Source organism: Pagrus pagrus (assembly GCF_965226575.1).
Source record: "Pagrus pagrus genome assembly, chromosome: 9".
In the NCBI taxonomy this organism is placed as follows: Eukaryota; Metazoa; Chordata; class Actinopteri; order Spariformes; family Sparidae; genus Pagrus; species Pagrus pagrus.
The window spans coordinates 716182-739831 of record NC_140193.1 but is presented as its reverse complement, the minus strand read 5'-3'; the positions used below and the strand labels follow the sequence as shown (position 1 = coordinate 739831).

The window sequence follows — 23650 nt, the reverse complement described above, 5'->3', positions numbered from 1 at the left end:
TGTAAGCGAAGAACTACAATACACCATATCCATTTGCATATAAATTGATATGCAGGTTCACTGTGCAAAAGATCTAACAATGCTTTCTGATTTATAAATGCCTGTCCACAGAGAAACCATCACCACCTCTGTCGCCAGTTGTTTCTGGAATCACAAAGGACTCCTGTGTGGTTTCCTGGAAGCCTCCACTCAGCGATGGCGGCTCCAAAATCAAGAGCTATTGCCTTGAGCAGAAGCACAAGAAGGACAAGAAGGAATGGAGTGATTGGACTCTGGTGACCACAGACGAGATCAAACAGACCGTCTTCTCTGTGAAGCGTCTGACCGAGGGCATTGAGTACATCTTCCGAGTGAAGTGCGAGAACCTCGGAGGACAGAGTGACTATAGCGAGGAAACTGCTCCCATTGTTCCAGCCGTAGCCACTGAGATCCGTGCTCCTGCCTTCAAGGAAGAGCTGAGGAACATGAGTGTCAAGTACAAGAGCAATGCAACCCTTGTCTGCAAGATCACAGGACAGCCCAAGCCAGTGATTAAATGGTTCAGACGAGGGAAGGAAATTCAGTCTGACGGAAAGAAGATCAAGATCCAGGAATTTAAGGGAGGTTACCACCAGCTGGTCATCACCGAGGCTGATGATGAAGATTCCACTGTGTACCAGATCAGGGCTACCAACCAGGGAGGCTCCATCTGTGCTACGGTCTCTCTGGATGTTGAAAGTAAGCTTACAGACCACTGTTTTCTTGCAATATTAACACATTAAACTATTTCTTAAATTCAAATAAAACATATCTTACCTCTGTCTTTTATTTCCAGTCCCTGCCAAGATCCACCTGCCAAAGAACCTGAAGGACAAGGAAGCCATCCCTGCCCTGCGTGGAGAAGTGGTCAATATCAAGATTCCTTTCGGTGGCAAACCAGATCCTGTCATCACATGGCAGAAGGGACAAGATCTCATCGACAGTAATGGCCACTACCAGGTCATCGTCACCAGATCTTTCACTTCTTTGGTATTCCCCAATGGAGTGGAGAAGAAGGATGCTGGTTTCTACATTGTCTGTGCCAAGAACAGATTTGGTATTGACCAGCAGACAGTTGAGCTGGATGTAGCTGACGTGCCTGATCCTCCACGTGGTGTCAAAGCAAGTGATATCTCCAGAGACTCAGTCACACTGAACTGGGTGGCCCCAGCAAATGATGGTGGCAGCAGGGTCATCAGCTACATCATTGAGAAGTGCCCCACCACTGCTGAAAGGTGGCAGCGTGTTGCCCAGTCCCGTGACACACACTACACTGTTATCAATCTGTTTGGAGGAACTGGCTATCAGTTCAGAGTCATCGCTGAGAACAAGTTTGGACAGAGTGCTCCATCTGAGACCAGCGGACCTGTCATGACCAAGGAGGACAAATCAAGAGTTCTGCTCTATGACAGGGAGGTTGATGATACTGGACGTGTACCCAGGGGCAAGGCTCAACACTCTGAAGCCAAGAATCTGCATAACAAATATGCCATTGCAGAGGAATTGAGTAGAGGTCAGTTCGGCATTGTCCACCGCTGTGTTGACACCAGCTCTGAGAAGACATACATGGCTAAGTTTGTCAAAGTGAGAGGCGCTGATCAAGCAATAGTTAAGAAGGAAATAGCAACACTGAATCTGGCCAAACACACCAACTTCCTTCTCCTCCAAGAGTCTTTCGAAAGTCCTGAGGAGCTGGTGATGATCTATGACTTCATTTCTGGTCCTGACATCTTTGAGCGCCTCAACACAGCAGAGTTTGAGCTTAATGAGCGTGAGATTGTCAACTACATCAGGCAGATCTGCTCAGCTCTTGAGTTCCTGCATGGTGAGAGCTATGGACACTTTGATATCAGACCTGAGAACATCGTGTACACGACTAGAACCAGTTCTAATGTTAAGATTATTGAGTTGGGCCAGTCCAGACACCTAACTCCTGGAGAACAAATCAAGATCCAGTATACCACTGCAGAGTACACTGCCCCTGAGATCCACCAGTGTGACATGATTAGCAGTGTCACTGATATGTGGTCAGTTGGTGTCCTTGCCTATGTCCTCCTCAGTGGACTTAATCCATTCACAGCAGAAACCAACCAACAAATGATTGACAACATCTCCAATGCAGCCTACACCTATGATGATGAGTCCTTCAAGCAGGTCAGTGTTGAATCACTGGACTTTACAGACCGCCTAATTACAAAGGAACGTAAGCACCGTATGACTGCCACTGAGGCTTTGGTGCATCCTTGGCTGAGCAAGCCTGAAGAGGAAATTAGCGCTAGAGTGATCCCAACTGGCAGGCATAAGAGATACTACCAGACAATGGTGAAGAAAGAGTGGAACACTGTCGTGTCAGCAGCCCGTGTGGCCAGCGGTGGCTCCATCAGGTCCCAGCGTGGAGTCTTTGTCGCCAAGGTGAAGATTGCTCCATTTGAAAATGGTCCTGTTGGAGGACAGATTGGCCATGCTGTGGTGAATGAGGGGGACACTGTAAAATTCATCTGCAACATTGAAAACTATGATAGCTCTACAGAAGTGACATGGTACTGTGGTGTCAGGCAACTTGAAGCTGGTGACAAGTATGAAATTGAATATGAGGATGGCCTGGCTGTTATCACTATCAACAAGGTCACAAGAGCAGATGACGGCACTTACAGATGCAAGATTGTGAATGAGTATGGTGAGGACAGTGCCTATGCAGAGGTGTTTATCAACAGTGTGAGATCTTACCGCGACTTCTTCACCACCCGTGTGGTCAAGAAAACAAAGCGCAGAGTTGACACTGCCAGAATGCTTCAGAAGCCACCAGAGTTCACACTTCCTCTGGTCAACCGTACAGCCTACATTGGTGAAGATATACGCTTTGGTGTAACAATCACGGTTCACCCAGAGCCTCGTGTAATTTGGCACAAATCTGGACAGAAGCTCATCCCTGGACAAGATGACAGGAAATACACTTTCATTAGTGACAAGGGCCTGTACCAGCTGATAATCCGCAACCTGGAAGTAGAGGATGATGCTGAATACAGTGTTGTGGCCCGCAACAGGTACGGCGATGACAGCTGTAAGGCTCGTCTTACCGTTGTTCCGCGACCTAAACCAGCAGACCTTACCTTGAGGCCCATGTTCAAACGCCTACTCGCAAATGTTGAGTGCAGGGAGGGCCAGAATGTGCGCTTTGAGATTAGAGTATCCGGCCATCCCACACTGAAGTGGGAGAAGGATGGCACGCCTTTAGCCTTTGGACCATCTATTGAGGTTGTACATGAAGGTCTGGATTACTACATGCTTCATGTAAGAGATAGTCTACCTGAGGACTCTGGTGTATACAGAGTTACTGCAACAAACTCTGCTGGATCTGCCAGTTGCCAGGCCACATTAAGAGTAGAACGTGTCACTCATGTGAAGAAGGAATATGAGACCAGTGAAAAGGAGAAGGAAAAATTATCTGGAAAGGAGGAATTAGACAAAAAGGTGAGGCTGTATCAGATTTTGTCTGGCACTGTTGTTGCACCTTTACCACCTGCAGCCGTACAAGCTGTCAGGGAGGCAGCCACCATGTTCAAACCTGCTGTGACAACTAAGAAGGGTGAGAAGACTGAGACTGAGATACAGAAAGAAAAAGAGGAGAGGAAGAAGCGGGCAGATGAGAAGAGGCTGCGTATGCCCTATGTCGTCCCCACTCCTCGTGTCATTAATCCAGCTGTTCTTGAGGAGGACGTGGAAATTAAACATTTCCAGCCACTCTCTGACATGAAATGGTACAAGAAGCTGCGAGATCAGTATGAGTTCCCTGAGCCTATGGATAAAATCAAGCAGAAAAGAATGAAGCGCATTCGTCTCTCCAGGTGGGAGCAGTTCTATGAGGTGCCCATCCGGATCAAGGATCATTATAAGCCTAAGTGGCGCATCTCATCCATGACTCAGGATGACCTTGAGACTGTGAGGCCTGCAAGGCATCGCACACCTTCTCCTGAGATGGAGGCCTACCACAGGATCAGGAGGAGGTCCCTGGGTGACCTGTCAGATGAGGAGCTGCTGCTGCCTGTGAATGAGTACCTGTCAATGAAGAGAACTGAGGAGGAGAGGCTTCGTCTGGAGGACGAGCTGGAGCTTGGCTACTCTGCTTCTCCACCTAGCCTCAGCCCAGTTCGCTTTGAACTGTCAGCCCTGCGTCCCTCATCTCCTAGAAGAGTCTACAGTGATGACGAAGAGGGAGAGGAAGTCCATAGATATGATTCCTACAAAATTCCATCTAAATATGAGGCTGGTCCAAGTTTTGTTGACCTCCGTCAACGTCACGACAAAGCTACTTACAAAGCGCCAGGACAGAAACAGAGGGTGTATGAAGAGAGAGAAGATCAGGACCTGCTGCGCCCACACAAAACTGCTCAGAGAATCTCCTCCTACAAGAGTCAACTCAAGCGCATTGAGTTTGAAGAGAAGACTCGAACCTCGAAAAAGGAAACAACTGTCACTGTTACAAAGGTCTCTGAGGGCACTGAATCTGAGCACCTGACAGGTTTTACATCAGAATATATTCCGAAACCAATCAAGAAGCTCACAATGCCTGAATCCAAGAGATCTACCCCAGGAAAAGCTGCCAAGGCAGAAGTGACCCTCCCAAAAGTTGACTTTGCATCCAGGTATGAGGAGAGAAAGCAGGCTATCAGATCAGAGAGAAGATCAGTGGAAAGGACAGTTGAAGTGGTGACACAGGCGCCATTCAGCCTTGACCACGCCCCACGTATTACCATCAGGATGCGATCTCATCGCGTACCCTATGGCTCTAGCACAAGGTTCACCCTGAATGTCCAGGCCAAACCCGAGCCTGAAGTCAAGTGGTTCCACAATGGAAAAGAGATTAATCAGAGTAGCAAATACCACATAACCAACATCAGTGGGGTTCTGACTCTCCAGATCATCAACTGTGTGACTGAAGATGCCGGCACTTATCGTGTCGTCTGCAGGAACACCAAAGGAGAGACTTCTGACTATGCTACGTTGGATGTAGCAGGAGCAGAATATGCTGCCTTCTCTTCACTCCGCAAAGATGAAGAGCCTCCTTCCTCCCATCTACCAGAGATGACCAGGACAGAGGTGTATCATGTCTCCTCTAAAACAACAGTGAAGGAAACTGCTACTAAAACTGAGAAAACATCCACCACTGTTGTTGAAAAGCCAAGGGAGAAGCCTAGATTCCCTGCCAAGATCCTGACCAAGCCACAGTCCCTTACTGTTGAGGAGGGAGATTCCGTCAGATTTGAATGTGATGTGGATGGCGAGCCAGCACCTTCTGTTACCTGGCTGCACGAAGGAGCAGTTGTTGGTTCCTCTGCCCGTCACCACATAGTCTCTACTCAGCACAACTCCACCTTTGAGATCTCTGCTGTTGAGATGTCAGATGAAGGCAGCTACACTGTGCAGGTTGAAAACTCTGAAGGCAAACAAGAGGCCTATTTCACTCTGTCCATCCGCAAGACTGAGACAAAGGAGAAAGTAGTCGCCCCTCCCAGAGTCACCTCTCCTGAGGCTAAGTCCCCACTTGCCAAGTCCCCCGAACCAGTCAAATCTCCCCAGAGAGTCAAATCCCCTGAGCCAATAAAGTCACCTCAAAGAGTCAAGTCTCCAGTCTCACCAAAATCCCCAACACCAAAATCCCCAACACCAAAATCCCCAACACCAAAGTCACCCACTCCCAAATCCCCAACCACATCTGAGAAGGAACGAGTGACTTCTCCAATCAAGTCACCGAAGAGAGTGATGTCACCAATTCAGGGTAAGACAACACCTGCCTGTGAAAGCACTTGTCCTACATTAACCTGTAGCTACTAACATTCAAACTTGCTTCCTATCACAAAATCTTACATTTATTTCTGTTTTAGGCTCCAAAACAAAAGCTGAAATCTCTGAGGAAGTCATGAAAAAGGAAATGGTCCACGAGGAGGTCCTGTCCTCAGTGAGGGAGGTCAAGTCCTCCCACAGCCAGATGTCCATTACAGAGGGGCAGTCTCTAACTCTAATGGCTAACATACCTGGGGCCTCTGGCATCAGGTGGATCCTAAACGGGGTGGAACTGGTGAACTCAGAGCAGTACAGATACGGAGTGTCTGGAAACGAGCAGACCCTGACCATACAGTCGGTCAGCCAGCAAGAGCAGGGGATCATCACATGTCAGGCTCAAACAGAGCGAGGCCTGGTCCGGTGTCAGTTTGATACCGTGGTCACAACCAAGCGCCCAGGTGCACCCTACTTCCTGATGCAGCCCAGGTCTCAGAATGTGAACGAGGGACAAAATGTCAAATTCACATGTGAAATTGCAGGAGAGCCTTCCCCCGAAGTGGAGTGGTTGAAAGACAACGTGATTGTGAGTAGTTCCTTCAGGAAGTTACTTGTTTTTTAAGAGACAAACTGTAAGATTTAGTGGCCTTCAAAATATATTTAAATTAAAAAAATAGAAACCTGTGCAGCTGACTTAACACAACACTGTCTCTCTTCACAGATATCTGTTACATCAAACATTAGACTGAGCCGCTCTAAGAATGTATTCACTCTGGAGATATGTGAAGCCACCGTTGCAGACAGTGGGAAATACACGATAAAAGCCAAAAATCAATTTGGACAGTGCTCTGCAACATCCTCCCTCAACGTCCTCAGTAAGTTGCCACTGCTTTTCTAATGAACACAATTAAACACACTGTGTTTCAGTGTATTTAATTGGCTTGGATACTAAAGCTTGTAATGAAAAATGAGACTTTGATTGCACCAAAGACATCTTTAGACTTATTTTAACATTCAGACCCTTAAATGGAAATCAAAGGCACTTGGGCACCCCAGCTTACACTCAGTTTATGCATACAGTCTGTTGTACTTGTGCACATTGTGATATGAGCCATTTGCTTATTATTTGCATTCTCACAGCTCTTGTTGAAGAACCAGCAAAAATGATAGTTGTGGAGCAAAGAGCTTCTACTGATGCTGCTGCCAGCATGCAGAAAAGTTTATCTGCCTCGTCAGTTCGTATGGAGGCAGCTTCCTTGCAGGCCAGCAGTTACAGCAGCAGCTCCCGCTCTGCTACTTCTGAGTATTCGTTTGAGAGCACGTCTGCAGCTAGCATGTCTGCCATGATGACTCAGTCAATGGTTTCCATGAGCTCCAGCAGCCAAATGATGGAAATGTCTGCTCACTCGCATGCCGAGGCCTCCTCCTCGATGAGGGCCCTCACGACAGGGGTTAAAAGAGGTGAGATGCATTTTACAAGTTGCCTGAATCTGTCTGTAACTTGCACTTCAACCTGAATGATCTGAGCATCTTTGTGAGTAAAGATGAATGTGATATGAGAATCCTGCTTGTTTAAAGACAATACTCAGTTCCTCTCATGTAATCATCATTTGAATTTTGAGACTTTCGCATTGGTGATTACATCCCAGTCATAAGAAAATAAGCCATAAATGAAAGTAAAATTTGGGAATAAAAACCAAAAAAATTCAAATAAACCAGTTACCCAAATACGTTGTAATTTGACTGAAATGATATCTTCATACAGGACTTCCTAGCAGAGTTAAACTCTGAAATGTTCTCTAACTGCAAGCCGTCTTGTCGACAGTGCTGAGGCCCGGAGAGTGCAAAGTGAAAGGTGCTATCTTATTAGCTGTGCAGCCCCAGCAAACCTTGTGTTGCTGTGATGGTCAGCTAAGAATGCTGCCTACATTTAGGGGGTACTATCAGCAGCGGAAAATGAAACTGAGAAAAGTACCAGGTAACAAAAGGGAGTTGGGCCGAGTTGTACCATGCAATGGAAAAAAGGCTTTAGCGACCATTCTTGCTGATTAATTTAAAACATGTGGCAAAAAATGTTCAAAATGAATTAATTGATGTCAAACCATCTCCCTGAAAACGGTGGCTTATTTCTCTGACTGTAATGTAATCAGATATCATGATCATCATTTCACAGATGTAAAAACTTTCGTCTCTGACCTTGTTTTTCTCTTCAACAGGCGTTCCACCAAAGATAGAAGCTCTTCCGGAGAACGTCAGCGCTGAGGCGGGGAAGTCCCTCACTGTGGCAGGGGTGTTCTCCGGAGATCCTGTACCTTCCATCCAGTGGGTCCGCTCTGGTCGGACCCTCCCCAACGGGGACGAGCGGTATCATGTGGAGAACACTGCTGACCTCTGCACCCTCATGATCTCTGCCGTGAAGAAGGGCGATGCCGGAGCGTACACCCTCCGACTGTCCAACGAGTTTGGCTCCGACACTGCAACTGTCAACGTTCACATTCGGTCCATGTAAAAAAAAAAAATAATAATAATAATTTATTTCCCCTGTTTCCCTCATCCAGAACCTTTTTATTTAGTGAATTAGCAACATTAATACTTGATAAAGATCTGGATTTCTGTTCTTGTAAATATGAACTATTTTTGTACCAAACTTGACATTAATTTATGCCAAACTAGACTAAAGTCTAAAGTTGTTATAAAATGTGCCATATTGGACAATTATGACTTAGGATTTTTGAACCACTTTTCTGTGACATGTACATAATGTATATAGCCGAATTTAACGGTTATGGGAAATGTATGCATTGTTATTTATGACAATAATATTAACTGAAACAGAAGAACAAATGTTTTTACAGGAGAAAGTTTCGCCTGAAACGAATACCCTGTCAAACTGAGAAACTAAACTCTGTGCCTCAACGATAAGTTGAAGTCTTTAAGATTGCCTCAACAGGTAGAGAGGCTCCCTGTTGACGTTATGAACCACAAACAGAAAGACAAAGTTATTGTTTTGGACACGCGTCTATGCGTGAGATATTACAGTTTCCTATGAGTTGTACCATGAGCGTAAGACCCTGAGTGCTGTTTGCATTACCCTCATGTAAGCAGCATGAACCGGCCTTGTGCTCAGACTGACTGTGTCATACCACCATGATTTGATGACCTGCTCAGAGTGCGTGCGGCCTGCATTCTCAGCGTTTAGATCATTTTAATTAAGAGCGCTGTTTCTGGCACAGGACGGCCCGACTGGCTTCTTAAAACGTAACATCTCCTGGCCATAAATAAACAGGAAGTCAATGCCGGCTCTGCTGTGCAGAAGCAGCGCCGTCTCTTGGAGGATAGATAGCTAATGTGTTTGTGTGTTTGAGTGTGAGTGTTTGTAGCTTTTAGTCATTTCACCTTGTCAGTAGTCAGGGTCTTCTTCATTCACCACAGAGACTCCATCTCCTGTGAGTGGAAAGAAAAGCAGACGTGTTACCCTGCACTTTGATTTAATTGATCTGTTGATGTAGAACTATATTTCATCCTCCTCGAGTTTTATGCATTACTGATTTAATAAAGCATGATTTCAGCACTACATACGTGAGCTCTCCTCCTTATTGTGTCTTTGGTGTGTTTCCTAATCACTGCACTAAACTGCAGTTTTGAAACACTTGAGTATTTCCATGTCCTATTACTTTCTGCTTCTTCACTACAATTCAGAGGGAAATATCGTACTTTTAACTGCACAACATGTATCTTTAGTATATATGTGATCACTTATCAAACTATAAAACACTAGTGGTTTCCAACTTTTGATCAGTTTTTACAGGATAAAGTACACAACGGTGCATCCTGTCACCATGTGTGGCATGTGATCAACTATAAAATTAAGAATTAGGTTTACTCCCAAGGAGGTTTTTTGGCAAACAAGTCAGTAAGAGTTTGTTGGCATACAAACCTCGCTTACCTTCTGTTATTGTGTGACTGCTGCAGACAAAACTGACTGAGCTACTTCAGTCTTTGAATACAAGATTTTCGAGAAGTTTACCATTTACAGAACTTTGATTATTGTACACATTACTCAGCAGAAACAACAGCAGAGATCACAAGCACTTCTTCAGGAAATGCAAATATTCTACTTAGATTGATTAAAGTTACCAACGTGCATGTTAGCATTTGGACATGTTAAATTAAGATGGTAAACATTATACCAGCTAAACATCAGCATGTTGGCATTTAGCTCAAAGCACTACTCGCGTCAGACGAGTTCACACATGTTGGAAATACTTTGTATGGTTTGGGCGAGGTGCGCCGCCTGGGTAGGAGGCTTCAGGCTGCTCCGTAATGACTGTTTTTGTGTTGATATCAGTATTACATGTATTTGGACATATACACAATACCAACAAAAGAGTGGAAAGTAATATGAAGGGAAGCAGAGATAAGTATGAAGCAGCTACACTCACACACACATGCAGGAAGTAGAAAGAAAGCTGCATTATTTTGGATCAATGTCCAGCAGCAGTGTGAACGCCAAACGGACGCAGGAGAGACCGAGCGGGGAAATATTCCTGCCAGACGTTTTTGCAGAACTTTGACGATGAGAAGTTTGTCCCGGTCCGCGTCTGAGTATGTTTTACAGCTGATTAAACCAGAACTATCACAGAAGACTGTCATGGTCGACACGCTCGCTGTGAATTCACTCTAGACGACTGTCTGCTCGCTCATACACGTGGCTCACCTGGACTGAGGACGGGGGAGCTGCCAGAGTAACGTTTGAGGCAGATAATGAAGACATTTGTGTTCACACATACAGCTCCTCCTGATAAAATCTGAATAGAGTTACAGTGCACGTGTGAAAGGGGCTTAAGTCTGGTTTAAATCCAGAAACTGTTCAGTCACAGTAAAAACAAACATAGTTTCATCTCATGGGAGTTATTAATTTCTACACTGATTTACAAAACTTCTTTTCTCAAAAAACAGTTATACAAAATATACAAAGGAAAAATAACACGAACGTCTCAAACTCCATAAATCATCACAATAAACTGTGACATTAAACTCCTTAAACAGCTTCAGCCAGTGAACGCTCATCCGGGGAAATGTAATCTGATTACATTAGTATGAACTCTTCTATCGTAATAACTCCACAGTGGAGACTTAATAGGAAAATAATGATTTTAATCAGTCATCTTCCTGACAACAGAATAGAAACAGGTCGCTTGTACAGACATAAAAATAATGAACAAAATAGATCCAATAACACATTTTTCACTGGAAATTTGGGAAAAGATAATGAAGAAAAATACAAGTTGCAAGCAGAGAGAAAAATATTAAGTATGACCCAAAGTTTCTACCAGGTCTGAATGACTCAAGGTTTAAACAATGGACAGAAAAAGGCATTACTGCTCTCTGCACAACTTATAAACGGGGAAGTGTATGAGCCTTCGAGAATTAAAGGAGAAATTTGGATTAGAAAAACAAGATTATATTATGAAAGAGATTAGAATTGATTATAAAACAGAACTGAATGGCATTATCCAAATTATAGTGGATGTGTGTTATCGGGGTCATTCTCGGGTCATCTCAGCTCTTTACAAAGCCTTCGAGGATAATAGAGGAAGCTCAACACTATAACCAGTGGCGGATTTAAGAAATTTGGGGCCCAAGGCAAAGGCAGGCATGGGGCCCTCTGAACTGAGAAGACAACACACAAAACAACAGGTCAATTATACAGACACATACGTTTTAACAGAATACACATGTATTATGTGTTTGACCTGTTGTCCCTCTCTTCCTGTCCCTTTCTCACGTTGTCTCCCTCCCTCATTCTGAAAACAAACACACAAACACAGTATCAGGCTCTGACCCAGTGGTGAAGTGTGAGTATATTTACTCAAGTGCTGACGTAGACATTTTAGGATTTCATGCAACTTCAGTTTTGTCTGCTCCGCTGTATCTCAGAGGCAAATACTGCACTTTCTACTCCACTACTGTACATCATTTACGTTGCTGGTTACATATTTCAAACCCTTCCTGCCCAGTGAAAACCATGTACCCTCAAAATGATGATGTAATGCTAATATTTGTGATAAACTGAAAGAGTCTTCCTTTGTGGGGCGACTTCTTCAGCCAAAACTCTTTAAAACATCGTCTTGGGCCGGCTGGAAAATACATCATGACAAGACTTCAGTGAAGTTAGTTTTAAGTTGGACATTCGACATTCGCAGCCACTCCAACATTTCAAGTGCACCCGTATTACAGACTTTACAGTAAACACACGGAGAAGATGAATAGAAATATGAACAGAAGTAAAACGTAAAAACAAGAGGCGTATCTCATGCAGCCAGTGGAATAACATGATGCAACACTAGTCGGGCTCCAATGATTTTATTATAACATAAACATGTCCCTTGTTGCTGTTGGCATAAGGGACATTTCCAGGTTTTGTCCATGGACAGACATGAGCCATGGAGCCACTGGTCGCAGTCATCACATTAGGTGTCAAATAATAATAAATAAAAAAATAATGAAATATATAATTTGTTTTCAATTAAACAGATCCAAACATTATTATATTTTTTTCACGGCTATATAACAATTCAACATGTCTTTAACTGTTTTTCAATTACTCACCCATTGTACGATGGCAGTTCCTGGTCCTGGTGGCTTGAAGGTGAAACACATCGCACAGCAATTATGATCATCAAAGACTAAAAAGTTCATGGTACACAGCGGAAACACCGAACAAGGAGCAGTGGTTGTGGTGAGTATTCACTCAATGGAAAAGTTGACTCACCAATTAAAACTCAAGGGACATTTACTTGACAAGAACTGGAGGGAATGGACCAACTACAGGGGAAGTGACACCAACGCCTGATGGACTAATTCAAAGGACTGAGAAGGAAACCACACATGATGGAGATGCCCCTCTGTGTTCTTGGTCATCACTGTGTGTGTCTGTCTGTGTGAACAAAGACGAAAATAAAATAAAAAACAAAGTTTAAAATAATAATAATAATAATGAACTAGTGAACATGAATATGAATCAGGTGATGAGTCATGGTTATCTATGATGTGTCCGGTGTCCTCCCCAACCCAACACCCAGGTGATAAACAGATGAACTCATGAAGAAGTGCTGATGTTTGTCGGAGCAGGCTGGGTGGACTCTCCTTCAGAAGCTGCTGTGTGAACTTCTGACAGAACTAAAGACAGGAGTTCATTTCATTTCATTTGATTGTCAGAAGCTTCTCCTGAAGCTTCTCCTGAAGTTTCTCCTGAAGCTTCTGAGACCCTTTGATTATTATTATTCTTTATTAGTTTGTTGAGGTGCCAGGTCTCTCCTGGTGGGTTTTGCCTTGTTTTTAGGTTTTCTTGTCTTTGTTTTGTTTTAACACACTTCACACTGAACAACACAACAAGAACAACACAAACACAACATCTTTAGTTCAAACGCAGATGAACATATTTAAACACCCAAAATACACCAAAATCCCCACAGTCCAAAAAAGTCCACAAATCAAGGAAAACAAAGGAAATCCAGCCCAGAATGACAAAACAAGTTTTCTCTCATTCAGTCCAAATAATCTGTGAAAGGAAACAAACAAACATGATTTATTTCTAAAATGATCAAATGTGGCCGGTTCTTACAGACTGCACCTTTAATGTCGCCACTCTTTACTTCAGTCCACAGGAGCTCTGACGTCTGCCGTCTGTTCATGACATCACATCATGACATCACATCACATCGTGACATCACATCATGACATCACATCGTGACATCACTGTGTGTGACTAAATAAACTATTTTCCCAAACACAGGACAACACAGTTCACATATATAATACAAATAAATGACTTAAGAGAAAAATAACTAACTGCTCTTTGCTATGCCTTCAAACGGGCCACAGCAGGAGGTCCGGTCCGGTCCGGTCCGGAGCCCCCTGCCTCTCCTACAGGTGAGCTCAGCCGCCTCCAGCATCAGTTACCTCACAAACATTCACAGGATCAAACACAACATGTTACTGACTGCAGGTCATTTTAAAGTGTGTGTGTGTGTGTGTGTGTGTGTTCATGACGTTTAACAGCCTGAACAGGACCAGAACCCCCCTCACACTCACACACTTGGTCTGCTCCTCTGGGAACCCCTCTACTTAACCAGGTGGACCAGTCCAGATCCGGTCTGTGGCAGAGGGGGAGGCACGTGCACAAAGAGGAGCGTCACACACACAACTCAACAAAAACGTTGTTAACACATCGACTCCGTCACAACAGATATTAGGAGTGTGTTGTGCAGAGCTCACCTGTCTTTAAGGTGCAGCTCAGCCTCGCGACACCACAGGTGAGCACACCTGCCTGCTTGTGTTGCATTCACCGCAGCAGACTGACGCAGACACACAACACGAGTCAAAATACTCCAAAGATGAGAAAGTAACTTGGGTTCAGGGCTAAAAGGTGAATGACCGGCTGATGGAGAGAAGATGACGACACGGGCCAGAGGGAACACGAGAGGCTGCTGAGGCGGACCCCGCCACTGAGCCTGGCTGGACCCCCCCTCATGGTCCGACAGTTTAGTCAAGTCACAGCTTATTGATAAAGCACGTTTAAAACAACCTCAGTGGACCAAAGTGCTGAACAATTGCAGAAGCACAACAAAGTTAACCACAAAAACAATGAACAACATTTTCATGAAAAATCAGTTTCGTCTTCAGGCAGTTTGTTCAAGAGCTTCCGGGTCACGTGACGCTTCCTACACTGTTAACGCTCTGCTGCTAACATGCTAACATGCTAACAGCTCTCTAACAGCACAACCTTATAGAGCACGTCAGCTGCAGCAGCTAGCAGCAGTTAGCAGCAGCTAGCGGCTCCGTGCTGCTGTCAGCTGAGCGGACTCTGTGTCACGTGTCTCTCTGCAGTCAGAACCAGAGCCGACCCGAACACAGCGTGACGTCACACAGAAGTCTCTCACTCTAACCACGCAAGAACCAACAACCCAACAACCCAACAGACTTCACTATTAAATGTTTATTGGACCCCAGAGGTCTGCTGGTGCTGGTGCTGGTGCTGGTGCTGCTGGTGCTGGTGCTGCTGGTGGTGCTGGTGCTGCTGAGGGAAGAGGGGAGTCTCATTTTCATGTTGGGCCTGGGTTCCCCCTCGGCCCTGGTCGTGACCTGCTATATGATAAATACAGCTCAGTACATCTACTCAAGTAGTGTTTATTTAAACATGTTTGTGTATTTAAACATGTTTGTGTATTTAAACGTGTATTTACTGCAGTGTTGTTGAAGTACGACTGAGTTCATGCAGAAGTGAAACACTGATCATCACTACGCTACATGGATCTGACAGGCTGGCGACTGCACACTGAACATAAACCAGCTGATACAATCTGATGTGCAGTCGTTAACACAATCCAGAGATATTGTATGGAACAACACAACAGCACCAGTGTTTCTGAATGAGTTTGATTTAAGCACATTTTACTGATTATACTCAAGTAAAAATCTTCTCCCATCACTGAAATGATCACAGTAAATATGATTATTATTATGATATCATTCTGACTGGTCTGCATCTAGATGAGAAAGACGTCAGTAATAAGGTTGGACATCAGGCTGACGACACATCATGACCATGATGCTGCAGGATGTGGAGCAGGCTGTGATCCGTCAGGCAACGAGCATCGATATCTTGATTTTTTTAAATAAACCACCTGAAAACATTAAGCGGCTGCAGCAGCATTTCTCTGTGTAACAATGAAGTACACAGGAAAAAAATATCAGCGTTGATAAAAGTTTGATTTTTCTGTTTTGTAAAGAATCACGACTGATGCAGTTTTGATCCTTGAAGACAAAATAAAACTATAAACTGTTAAAACAATCTGCTGAGAATATTTTCCATCTTAAAGTGAAAATATTAAAAACAGGATATTATTTACATTAACAGCAGTTTACAGTCACTCTCCCTGAACACAGGCTGTTACAAACTCATTTATTTACATTTATAAGACGTCACACAAAAATAATTTATTTTAATGAAACGTGAAAATTTATGTTCAATGTGAAATGAGCAGGAAGTTTAACAGCAACTGATACAAACTGCAAAGTAGAAGCGACTGGAATTAATTAGAACGAACAGAGTCTGATTCAACAGGAAGCAGTCGAGTCCTGCAGCTCCTTCATCACCTCCTCCTCCTCCTCCTCCTCCTCTTTCACCTCCACCTGAAGCAGAGAGGCTGACAACAAACAGTCTGTTAGCATGATGTCATGACCTGAGACCTGTTAGCTTTAGCCTCAGTCTGTTAGCATGATGTCGTGACCTGAGACCTATTAGCTTTAGCCTCAGTCTGTTAGCATGATGTCGTGACCTGAGACCTGTTAGCTTTAGCCTCAGTCTGTTAGCATGATGTCGTGACCTGAGACCTGTTAGCTTTAGCCTCAGTCTGTTAGCATGATATCGTGACCTGAGACCTGTTAGCTTTAGCCTCAGTCTGTTAGCATGATGTCATGACCTGAGACCTGTTAGCTTTAGCCTCAGTCTGTTAGCATGCATCCCTACATGCATAGGCAGCCAAATCTCACTACTGTTAGAAGGTTCCTTGTTCCAGCTCCCATCAGCTCGACTGAACCTGCAGCTCCAATGATCTTAAAACCCTCAAGTTTGTGTTTATCAACATTAGCTCACTGTCATCTGAACACTTTAAACATCCACTAGAGATTAAAAATGGTGCTAATATTAGCTTAATTGGCTTGAAATCAAGAATCCACTGTTTCTTAAATGAAGTCTGGTGACAATCTGCTGCTGTTGTCATGGAAACTGTTGATGGAACATAAAGACGACAGGTGAGCAACAGTAACTAAGGGGGCGGGGCTTAGTGAGCAGTCAGTCTGATTACCCTCCTCACTGCTGGCAGCAGAGTTAACCTGCAGCTGGACGCTCTCCTTCTGTAGGACCACCTGCTGGGCTTCTCCAGTGAGCTGCTGCCCATCGTCGAGCACCTCCTCTGGGCCCGACGCCCCCACTGACTCCCCTACAGGAGTCTGGAGGAAGGAGGATGGAGGGAAGGTGGAGAGAGGAGGAGGAGGAGGAGGAGGAGGAGGCTGCAGGATTCCCTGTCAGGAGAAACACTGTGTATAAATACTGTGTACTTATATACTTTCAGTAAACTTCATCTCCACTGGGACTGATTGGTTATTGATCAGTGTTACTGATTGGTTATTGATCAGTGTTACTGATTGGTTATTGATCAGTGTTACTGATTGGTTATTGATCAGTGTTACTGATTGGTTATTGAGTTTTTCTGACCTGCAGCTGAGCAAAGATTTTGGGCTGCAGAGACGAGAGAGAACTGAACAGCTGAACAGCTTCAGGAGACAAAGAATCGCTGCCGTCCACAACTAGAGACAGACAGAGACATGAGGGACTCAGAGGACAGAGCTGATAACTCCTGTGTGTGTGTGTGTGTGTGTGTGTGTGTGTGTGTGTGTGTTACCTTCAGCAGCAGGAGTCAGTGTTAGTGTGACGGTCTCCATCAGAGGGTCACTGCTGTCTTCTGTCCACTAGAGGGAGACACACACACACACATTCAAACCCGACATCAGAGGAACATGGTGGTGTTTGGACTCATCATGTGTATTTGCTGGTGTTGGACGTCTTGTGGCCCAGTCCTGAAATCTGAGGCTGAAACTGTTGATTTAAGGAACAAAGTAATGAAAGGAGAAGAAAAGCAGATCATCAGAAAACCTTTTCACTTCTTGTTTTTTAATGTGAGAGCTCAGAGTACCTCAGCAGGGCTGCTGCTCAGAACCAGGGACTTCTGGGACTCGTGGATGTGGTTCTTGATGTCGTTGACGGTGGGGAAGTATCTCAGGTTGTGTCTGTCTGGAGGACCGTCACATTTAAAGAGCTCCTTCTCCACAAAACGCCTGACGACACGAGCAGAAACATGTAGACCTCATCAGTGATTCATCTGTGTTTGATGTGTTTTCATCGTGACGGCTGGTCCGATGCAACAGTCCTTTAATATCAAACATCACACACACACACACACACACACACACACACACCATCAACGCGTGTGTGATGTCAGAGGGCGGGGCCAGGTGTCACTCCTACCTGAGCTGTTTGCGGACGCTGTAGACCTGATGATGACCCGCCGCCACCAGCTGTCTGATCCTCTCTGCCACCTGCGGGTGGAGGCGAGACGGGATGACTCTGTCCTGAGGGGACGAGACGAGGATTTAAAAACGTGACTCCTCGGACTCCAGGTCTCCTTACACGTCTGTAGTCTGTGGATGAACAGTGGCCTCCTACCTGCTCTCCTGCCTCCTCCTCCTCCTCCTCCTCCTCCTCCTCCTCCTCTGGCTGGGTGGGAGGAGGGGGGAGGTCGGGGGGAGGCGGGGGGATGGGGGGCGTGTCAACAGTGTGATACAGGTGAGCTCTCTCTGTGGGGAGCTGCAGGTAAAACCTACAGAGACAGGGACAGGTTCAAACATGGTGAAGAACAGTAAACACAGGTGGAGCTGGCAGAGTTCCTGTCGGACCTGATGACTCCTCCGTCCTCCAGGTTCTGGTTCTTCAGACTCTGGAAGGACTTCTCCTGCTCCTGTCTCACCGTCTTCCTGTCTGCTGTCGGCTCTGTGGGAACTCTGAACGCTGGAAACTTACGAACTTTCTTTATGTAGATCCTGAAACAGACGACGGTCAGAAGTACTGACGTGTGTGCACTTTTACTGCATGTTTGTACTTGTGCATACTTGTATGTGTGTACTGGTAGTGTGTGTGTGTACTTGTGTGTCTTTACTTGTAGTGTGTAGTTCACCTGGCAGGACAGGTAGCTTTGTACGAGACCTCAGGTGTGTGTTCGCAGGTCTTGTGCGGCTGCAGTCCTTTCCTGCGAGGTCCGAACTGACACTCCATCACAATCGCTCTGCTGCCTGAACAAACACAGGCTCGGCGTCACTTCAACACTCAGCCACTCTGGTTGGCTTCATGAAGATGGTCTGAAACGACTGCTAGATAAAGTTATCACTGGAGCTGTACCGACCTGCGTTGACGAACGGGATGCCGTCATACGGGACGTACTGAGACTTCCACATCAGTCTGGTGGCTGGTTTGTCCACAGACGGAGACTGACGAGTCCCGAACACGCAGCCCGTCTGCTGCTTGTGGAGCAACAACACGGCCTCCAGCTCCGCCTCCGAGCAGCAGAACCCTCTGTAGGAATCTCCCAACTTCTGCTGACACCAGAGGAGGAGGAGGGAGTCACGTCTGATCGAGTCATCGTCAATAAACACGATCGTATACGTTCATACTGACCTGAGCATCACGTAGTCTCAGAGCCCAGCAGGGGGCACCGGAGGGCAGCGGCATCACAGGAACAGAAACATCCAGACTGCTGGAACAAAACACACTGTTACACACTGTTACACACTAATAATCACTTTAAATAAACAGCTTCATCAACCTGTGATGTGATGTCACTTCCTGCTCTGTATGAAACAAACCCGTCCATCACTGACAAACAGACTCCATGTTTCTGCTCAAAGACAGAAAGAAGTTCATGTAGAACATTTGCTGAATTTACAAGAAGGAACAAATCAGTCAGAATCAGTCAGAGACAGAGTTTCACACAGTTTATAAAGTGTCTCCAACTCAACAACTCACTAAACTGACACATTTGTTAAGGGAGTCTGGGGACAAAGAAGTCGCCTATACTGGTTACTGTTTAGTGTGTTTGTAAAATGTGACATGTTTAGATCAATAAAATGTTTCTTCTTTCATAAATTGAGTGTAAATGGTGAAATCAGTGTAAACAGTGTGTTCAAACAGCTGCTACATGTTGGCAGGTGAGACTTTAGCACTTTAGACACAGAAGCAGACAGGCTGGTACAGCCATGCTGCCACAAACTGACACTTTCTACAAGGAAACAAACAACTGACTGTTTTCATTTAATGCTGAAGTTACAAGAAGGAGACAATGATTCAGAGTCTGTCAGAGACAGAGTTTCACTACGTTAGAGAGTTTGTTTTAACTCAACAACTCTTAAAGTCACCACATTTGTAAAGGGAGTCTGGTGATGTGGTGGTGACGGGTTCAAACACATCATCACTTCCTAAATTAATCAACAAGTGACTGACAGAAAAATGCATTGTGGGATACGGAGGACTGAACAGGTGAAACACCTGTCGGCTGCTGTCGGCTCGCTGACGGGTCGACTGCTGCTGCTGGAGTCCGTCACCGTGGTAACCGGGATATTAACAACAGCACCTACACAACAACAAACACAAATCCATAATAAACACAGAGACATCTGACATCACAGAGGTCTGATGACATCATAAGCTCCAGTACCTGCTGGGCTACCAGAGATCACAGCCAGCTGAGATCCTGAGAGCTGATTGGACGGGATGACAAACACCTCTCTGCCCTCTGATTGGCCCGTCACAATCACCTGACAGGAAACACAGAAAAATACTTTAATTAATTAATAAGTTATAAATAATGTAGAAACTGGTGTAAATGAAGCGTCACTCACCACAGGTTCACCAGGCAGCACGGGACCTCGCTGCTGCACGATGATCAGCTGACTCTGACATGCCGCTGGGGGTGGAGCCAGCAGCTGTGATGTCACGGAGGGGGCGGAGTCAGTTTCAGGAGGAGTGGGAGTGTTTGTTTCCGTGGTCACAGTGACTTCTGACAGAGGGCAGAGCCAGTCAGCTGGAGGGGCGGGGCTTCGTGCAGCAGGGGAGACGAGGGAGGAGGCGGAGCCAAGCAGCAGATCTGACCCAGGATCTGCAGACTGGAGGTCGTCCATCCACACAAACCAATCAGTGCCAAGTGTGATCATCGACCCACATTACTGAGATCAGGTGAGTTTACCTGAACATCAAGCAACTTGTATTTGTCTCATTTACACCTGTTTTCACTAAAACTAAAAAAAAAATTAATTAAAAAAAATCGACTGATTGGAAACTGAAATTCTTCTAGCTGTGAAATAATAATAGGAAATGTTAAATGCTTCTTTAGCCGAGCTGAGCACAGAGACTGGACGTCGGGAGAACTGTTAGCGTAGCTCCTGGTGGTGGTTTATTGTTTATAGACCACCGTCTGGTTTTGGTGGTTGGGTGTCAAAAAACAAGATGGTTGAAACGTGCTGGAGTTTTTTAATCTTGATTGTACAGAAGTGAAAAGAACTGAACGTGTTACCAGTCTGCAGCCGACTCTTAGACATGTCTGATAAAGAGCACAAAAATATATTTTAATTTTGTGCTAAAATGAACTGAAACCAGTGGAAATATCTTAAAACTGACAAACACGGTTGCTACGAGTTGTATTCACGAGGGATAAAGACAGAAGTATGTTCCACTTTAACATTTAATGTGTAATTAAAGCTCCTCTTGGATCGACGTGTCCTGAAGTGTCACAGCTGAAGTGGATGACGGCTGAAACATCTTGTTCACTTAACTATGATACGGTTGTTAGAATAAACTCGACCTGGATGAACCTTCATCAACATGTTCTGAAGTCATGTTTCAGATATTTGAACTCAATTTATAAACACCAAAGTGTCTCATGGGTCAGGTCTCCTGCCATCATGAACCTGGACCCATCCTGAGGCGGTCCGAGCCGGACTGGAACCAAACGTGTCTCAGTCGTATTTACACTGAACATTTTGAGGCAACAAGGGAATCTGATCCACAGAGTGAAGGAGGAGATCACAGACTCTTCAGTAATAAGTCTGACTCACCTGCTCAGGTTCAGGACTGCAGACATCACTGTCTCTGTCTGCATCCATCTCCATGGTAACTGCCCTGGAGTCACCTGTGTGACATCACCGCCTCCTTCATTCAAAACACAGACACGTTTTTCAGCCAAAGATACACAATTCTGAAATCAATCTAATATAGATAACAAATTAAACACAAGGCGGATTTAAATAATAAACATGACCTAAGAATAACTAACACGGCCTCGTGTCAACAGACTAATATCATCTACTTTATTTAAATAAAACAAATAGTTGATGAATTCAAACAAAGTTTAAATTCAAAGAATGATCTAATCTAACTGATGTATTAACAAAGATAACTTATTTAACGGTAACTAAGGCGTGTCAATATTTATCAGGCTCAGATTAAAGATCAGTTATATCTCATTGTGTTCAGATGCTTTAACTCTTATCCAAAATAAAACAAAGTGTTTTAATGCTCACATTAATTCTTACACGACGTAAACAAAAGACACTGAAATATAAGTGAGTCTACATTATAATTATTGTGGTGTCATTTAAACCCATGTTGTTGTTGTTGTTGTTGTTGTTGTTAAAGGATGACATCAATTTGTCAAAAACAATCTTAACTCAACCATCATTGAGGGGAAATGATTTATTTAAACTGCACAATGAAAATAACAGACAGCTGCTGAGAACTTTCTCTACAATCATGTCAAAATCAATTATTCAGTACATTTATGCTTTTTGTCAATTACTGAATTACCAATGATTGAAAATATCATTCAAAACTCCATTTAATAATCTGCCTCTTTAATATTTTTCTTATTCAACATCAAATATGTACACATCATGGAAAATATTGTTTTCATATCTTATAATAACAACTAATAAACGGGACTTGTTTAATCCTAACCAGTGATGTTTGAAAGAATGTCCCACCAAACTCCCTTTAAAAATCTGAGAGTTTAATTTCTCCTGCTTCCCACCACATGTTTACACCTTCTATATAACAAATGGTAACAGGTTATAAATAATGAGGATCCAGTCTTCAATTCGGCATATGTCTTTGTGTGATTGTGTGTATTAAAAACCATACTATTATACTACTGCTATACCACTATACTACTACTGAAGCTGTTGTTAACACCTGACTGCTGCTACAATCTGAGAAATGCTAAAAGTTTCTCTACAATCATGTCAAAATCAATTATTTTCTGAAATTATTCAATACATTTATGTACAATACATTTATGTACAATACATTTATGCTTTGTGTCAGTTATTGTGTCAGAGACAGGACTGAATCCCTCTCAGTGAACCAGAACATTTTAATCTCAGGAAATTAACCTAAAATCAAATTCATTTTGATGTACTGCCATGTTAGCATGAAGCTAACAGTGAGCTAAATGATGCTGTCCAGTTAAAAGCTCTGCAGGTTGCTTCATGCTAACAGCCGCTAGCTGCTCGCTGCTGTCTGCAGACTGAGAGCAACTCGGCGGCTCAAACATTTACATCAGCGAGTAAAATGAAACCGAGTCTACTGGACCTCGTCTTCAGTCCGCCGCCTCCCGCCGGTTCCGCTCACAACGAACACTGATCGCGTTTTTCTCCCTACAGGATCTTAATGGCGTCTGTTTTGACCCTCTGAGGACACCGTCATAGTGGAACAGTTGTATTTTGTGGTTAGTACCACTGAGTGGCGCTGTTGTCAAGCATCCGCAGTATCGTTTTATGCCTCACACCAAACTCCATTAAAAAAATCTAGCATTTTTAATATTTCCCTGACTCAAAATGTTCCCTGTTTATATATGATGACGTAGAAGAGTTTACTTAATCGGAAGGATGCCTTCTTGAGGTCGTCCTTCTCTTTGCTCACTTAGCAGTTTTAAAAATGGAAGTTGGACTTTAATGTCTCAGGCACTAGTGTCTGAGAGACGCAACAGGACAGCATTGGACATGTGGTGTGGGCGACTTACACATGCCGAACTGAAGAGTGGACCTTTTCATTTCACATACATTATATTTGCGCTGGGAAGGGAAATATTAAAAAATTAAATTGATTGATTTTTTTCGCTCCAGTATCTAATTACTAATTATCATTGAGAATATCATTCAAAACTCCATTTAATAATCTGCCTCTTTA

The 23650-nt window shown here is 44.2% G+C and overlaps 2 protein-coding genes across 12 annotated transcripts in view; one reads left to right on the top strand and one right to left on the bottom strand.

Annotated features, from left to right (window-relative positions):
- The window catches only part of LOC311262618 (titin-like), a 176848-nt gene extending 167478 nt beyond the window's left edge, over positions 1-9370 (top strand). For all 8 annotated transcript variants that reach the window (XM_084362164.1, XM_084362165.1, XM_084362163.1 and 5 more), the window contains 5 exons: positions 112-717; positions 815-5794; positions 5901-6382; positions 6518-6671; positions 8013-9370. In XM_084362164.1, coding sequence (XP_084218290.1) covers positions 112-717; positions 815-5794; positions 5901-6382; positions 6518-6671; positions 8013-8305 — 6515 coding nt within the window. In that variant the 3' untranslated portion in view covers positions 8306-9370. The remainder of the gene's footprint in view (positions 1-111; positions 718-814; positions 5795-5900; positions 6383-6517; positions 6672-8012) is intronic.
- A 6379-nt stretch (positions 9371-15749) lies between these two features.
- Positions 15750-23139, bottom strand: LOC311262135 (calcium-responsive transcription factor-like). 4 transcript variants are annotated; one of them, XM_084361360.1, is made up of 16 exons: positions 23054-23139; positions 21523-21616; positions 20311-20574; positions 20127-20226; positions 19958-20042; positions 19091-19169; positions 18819-19008; positions 18594-18708; positions 18316-18459; positions 18086-18239; positions 17888-17991; positions 17556-17697; positions 17265-17331; positions 17078-17169; positions 16668-16884; positions 15750-16007 (listed from the first exon to the last, which is right to left on the bottom strand). In XM_084361360.1, exons 2-16 carry the CDS (start codon positions 21574-21576, stop codon positions 15919-15921), a joined length of 1896 nt encoding a protein of 631 aa, XP_084217486.1. In that variant the 5' UTR covers positions 21577-21616; positions 23054-23139; the 3' UTR covers positions 15750-15918. The 4 variants fall into 4 exon arrangements, with proteins under 4 accessions (XP_084217486.1, XP_084217484.1, XP_084217487.1 ...); XM_084361358.1 differs by having other exon boundaries at positions 20311-20587; positions 21524-21616; XM_084361361.1 differs by having other exon boundaries at positions 16668-16872; positions 20311-20587; positions 21524-21616.
- Positions 23140-23650: the final 511 nt, after the last annotated feature.

What these genes read in the sequence shown, in the direction of transcription:
- LOC311262135 (XM_084361358.1), bottom strand. Translation starts at nt 21,576, where the DNA reads ATGGAGATGGATGCAGACAGAGACAGTGATGTCTGCAGTCCTGAACCT. An exon ending in TGAGACTACGTGATGCTCAG is followed by an intron (nt 19,009 to 19,090) that starts GTCAGTATGAAC and finishes TGGTGTCAGCAG; the next exon opens with AAGTTGGGAGATTCCTACAG. An exon ending in ACTGACTCCTGCTGCTGAAG is followed by an intron (nt 17,170 to 17,264) that starts GTAACACACACA and finishes GTCTGTCTCTAG; the next exon opens with TTGTGGACGGCAGCGATTCT.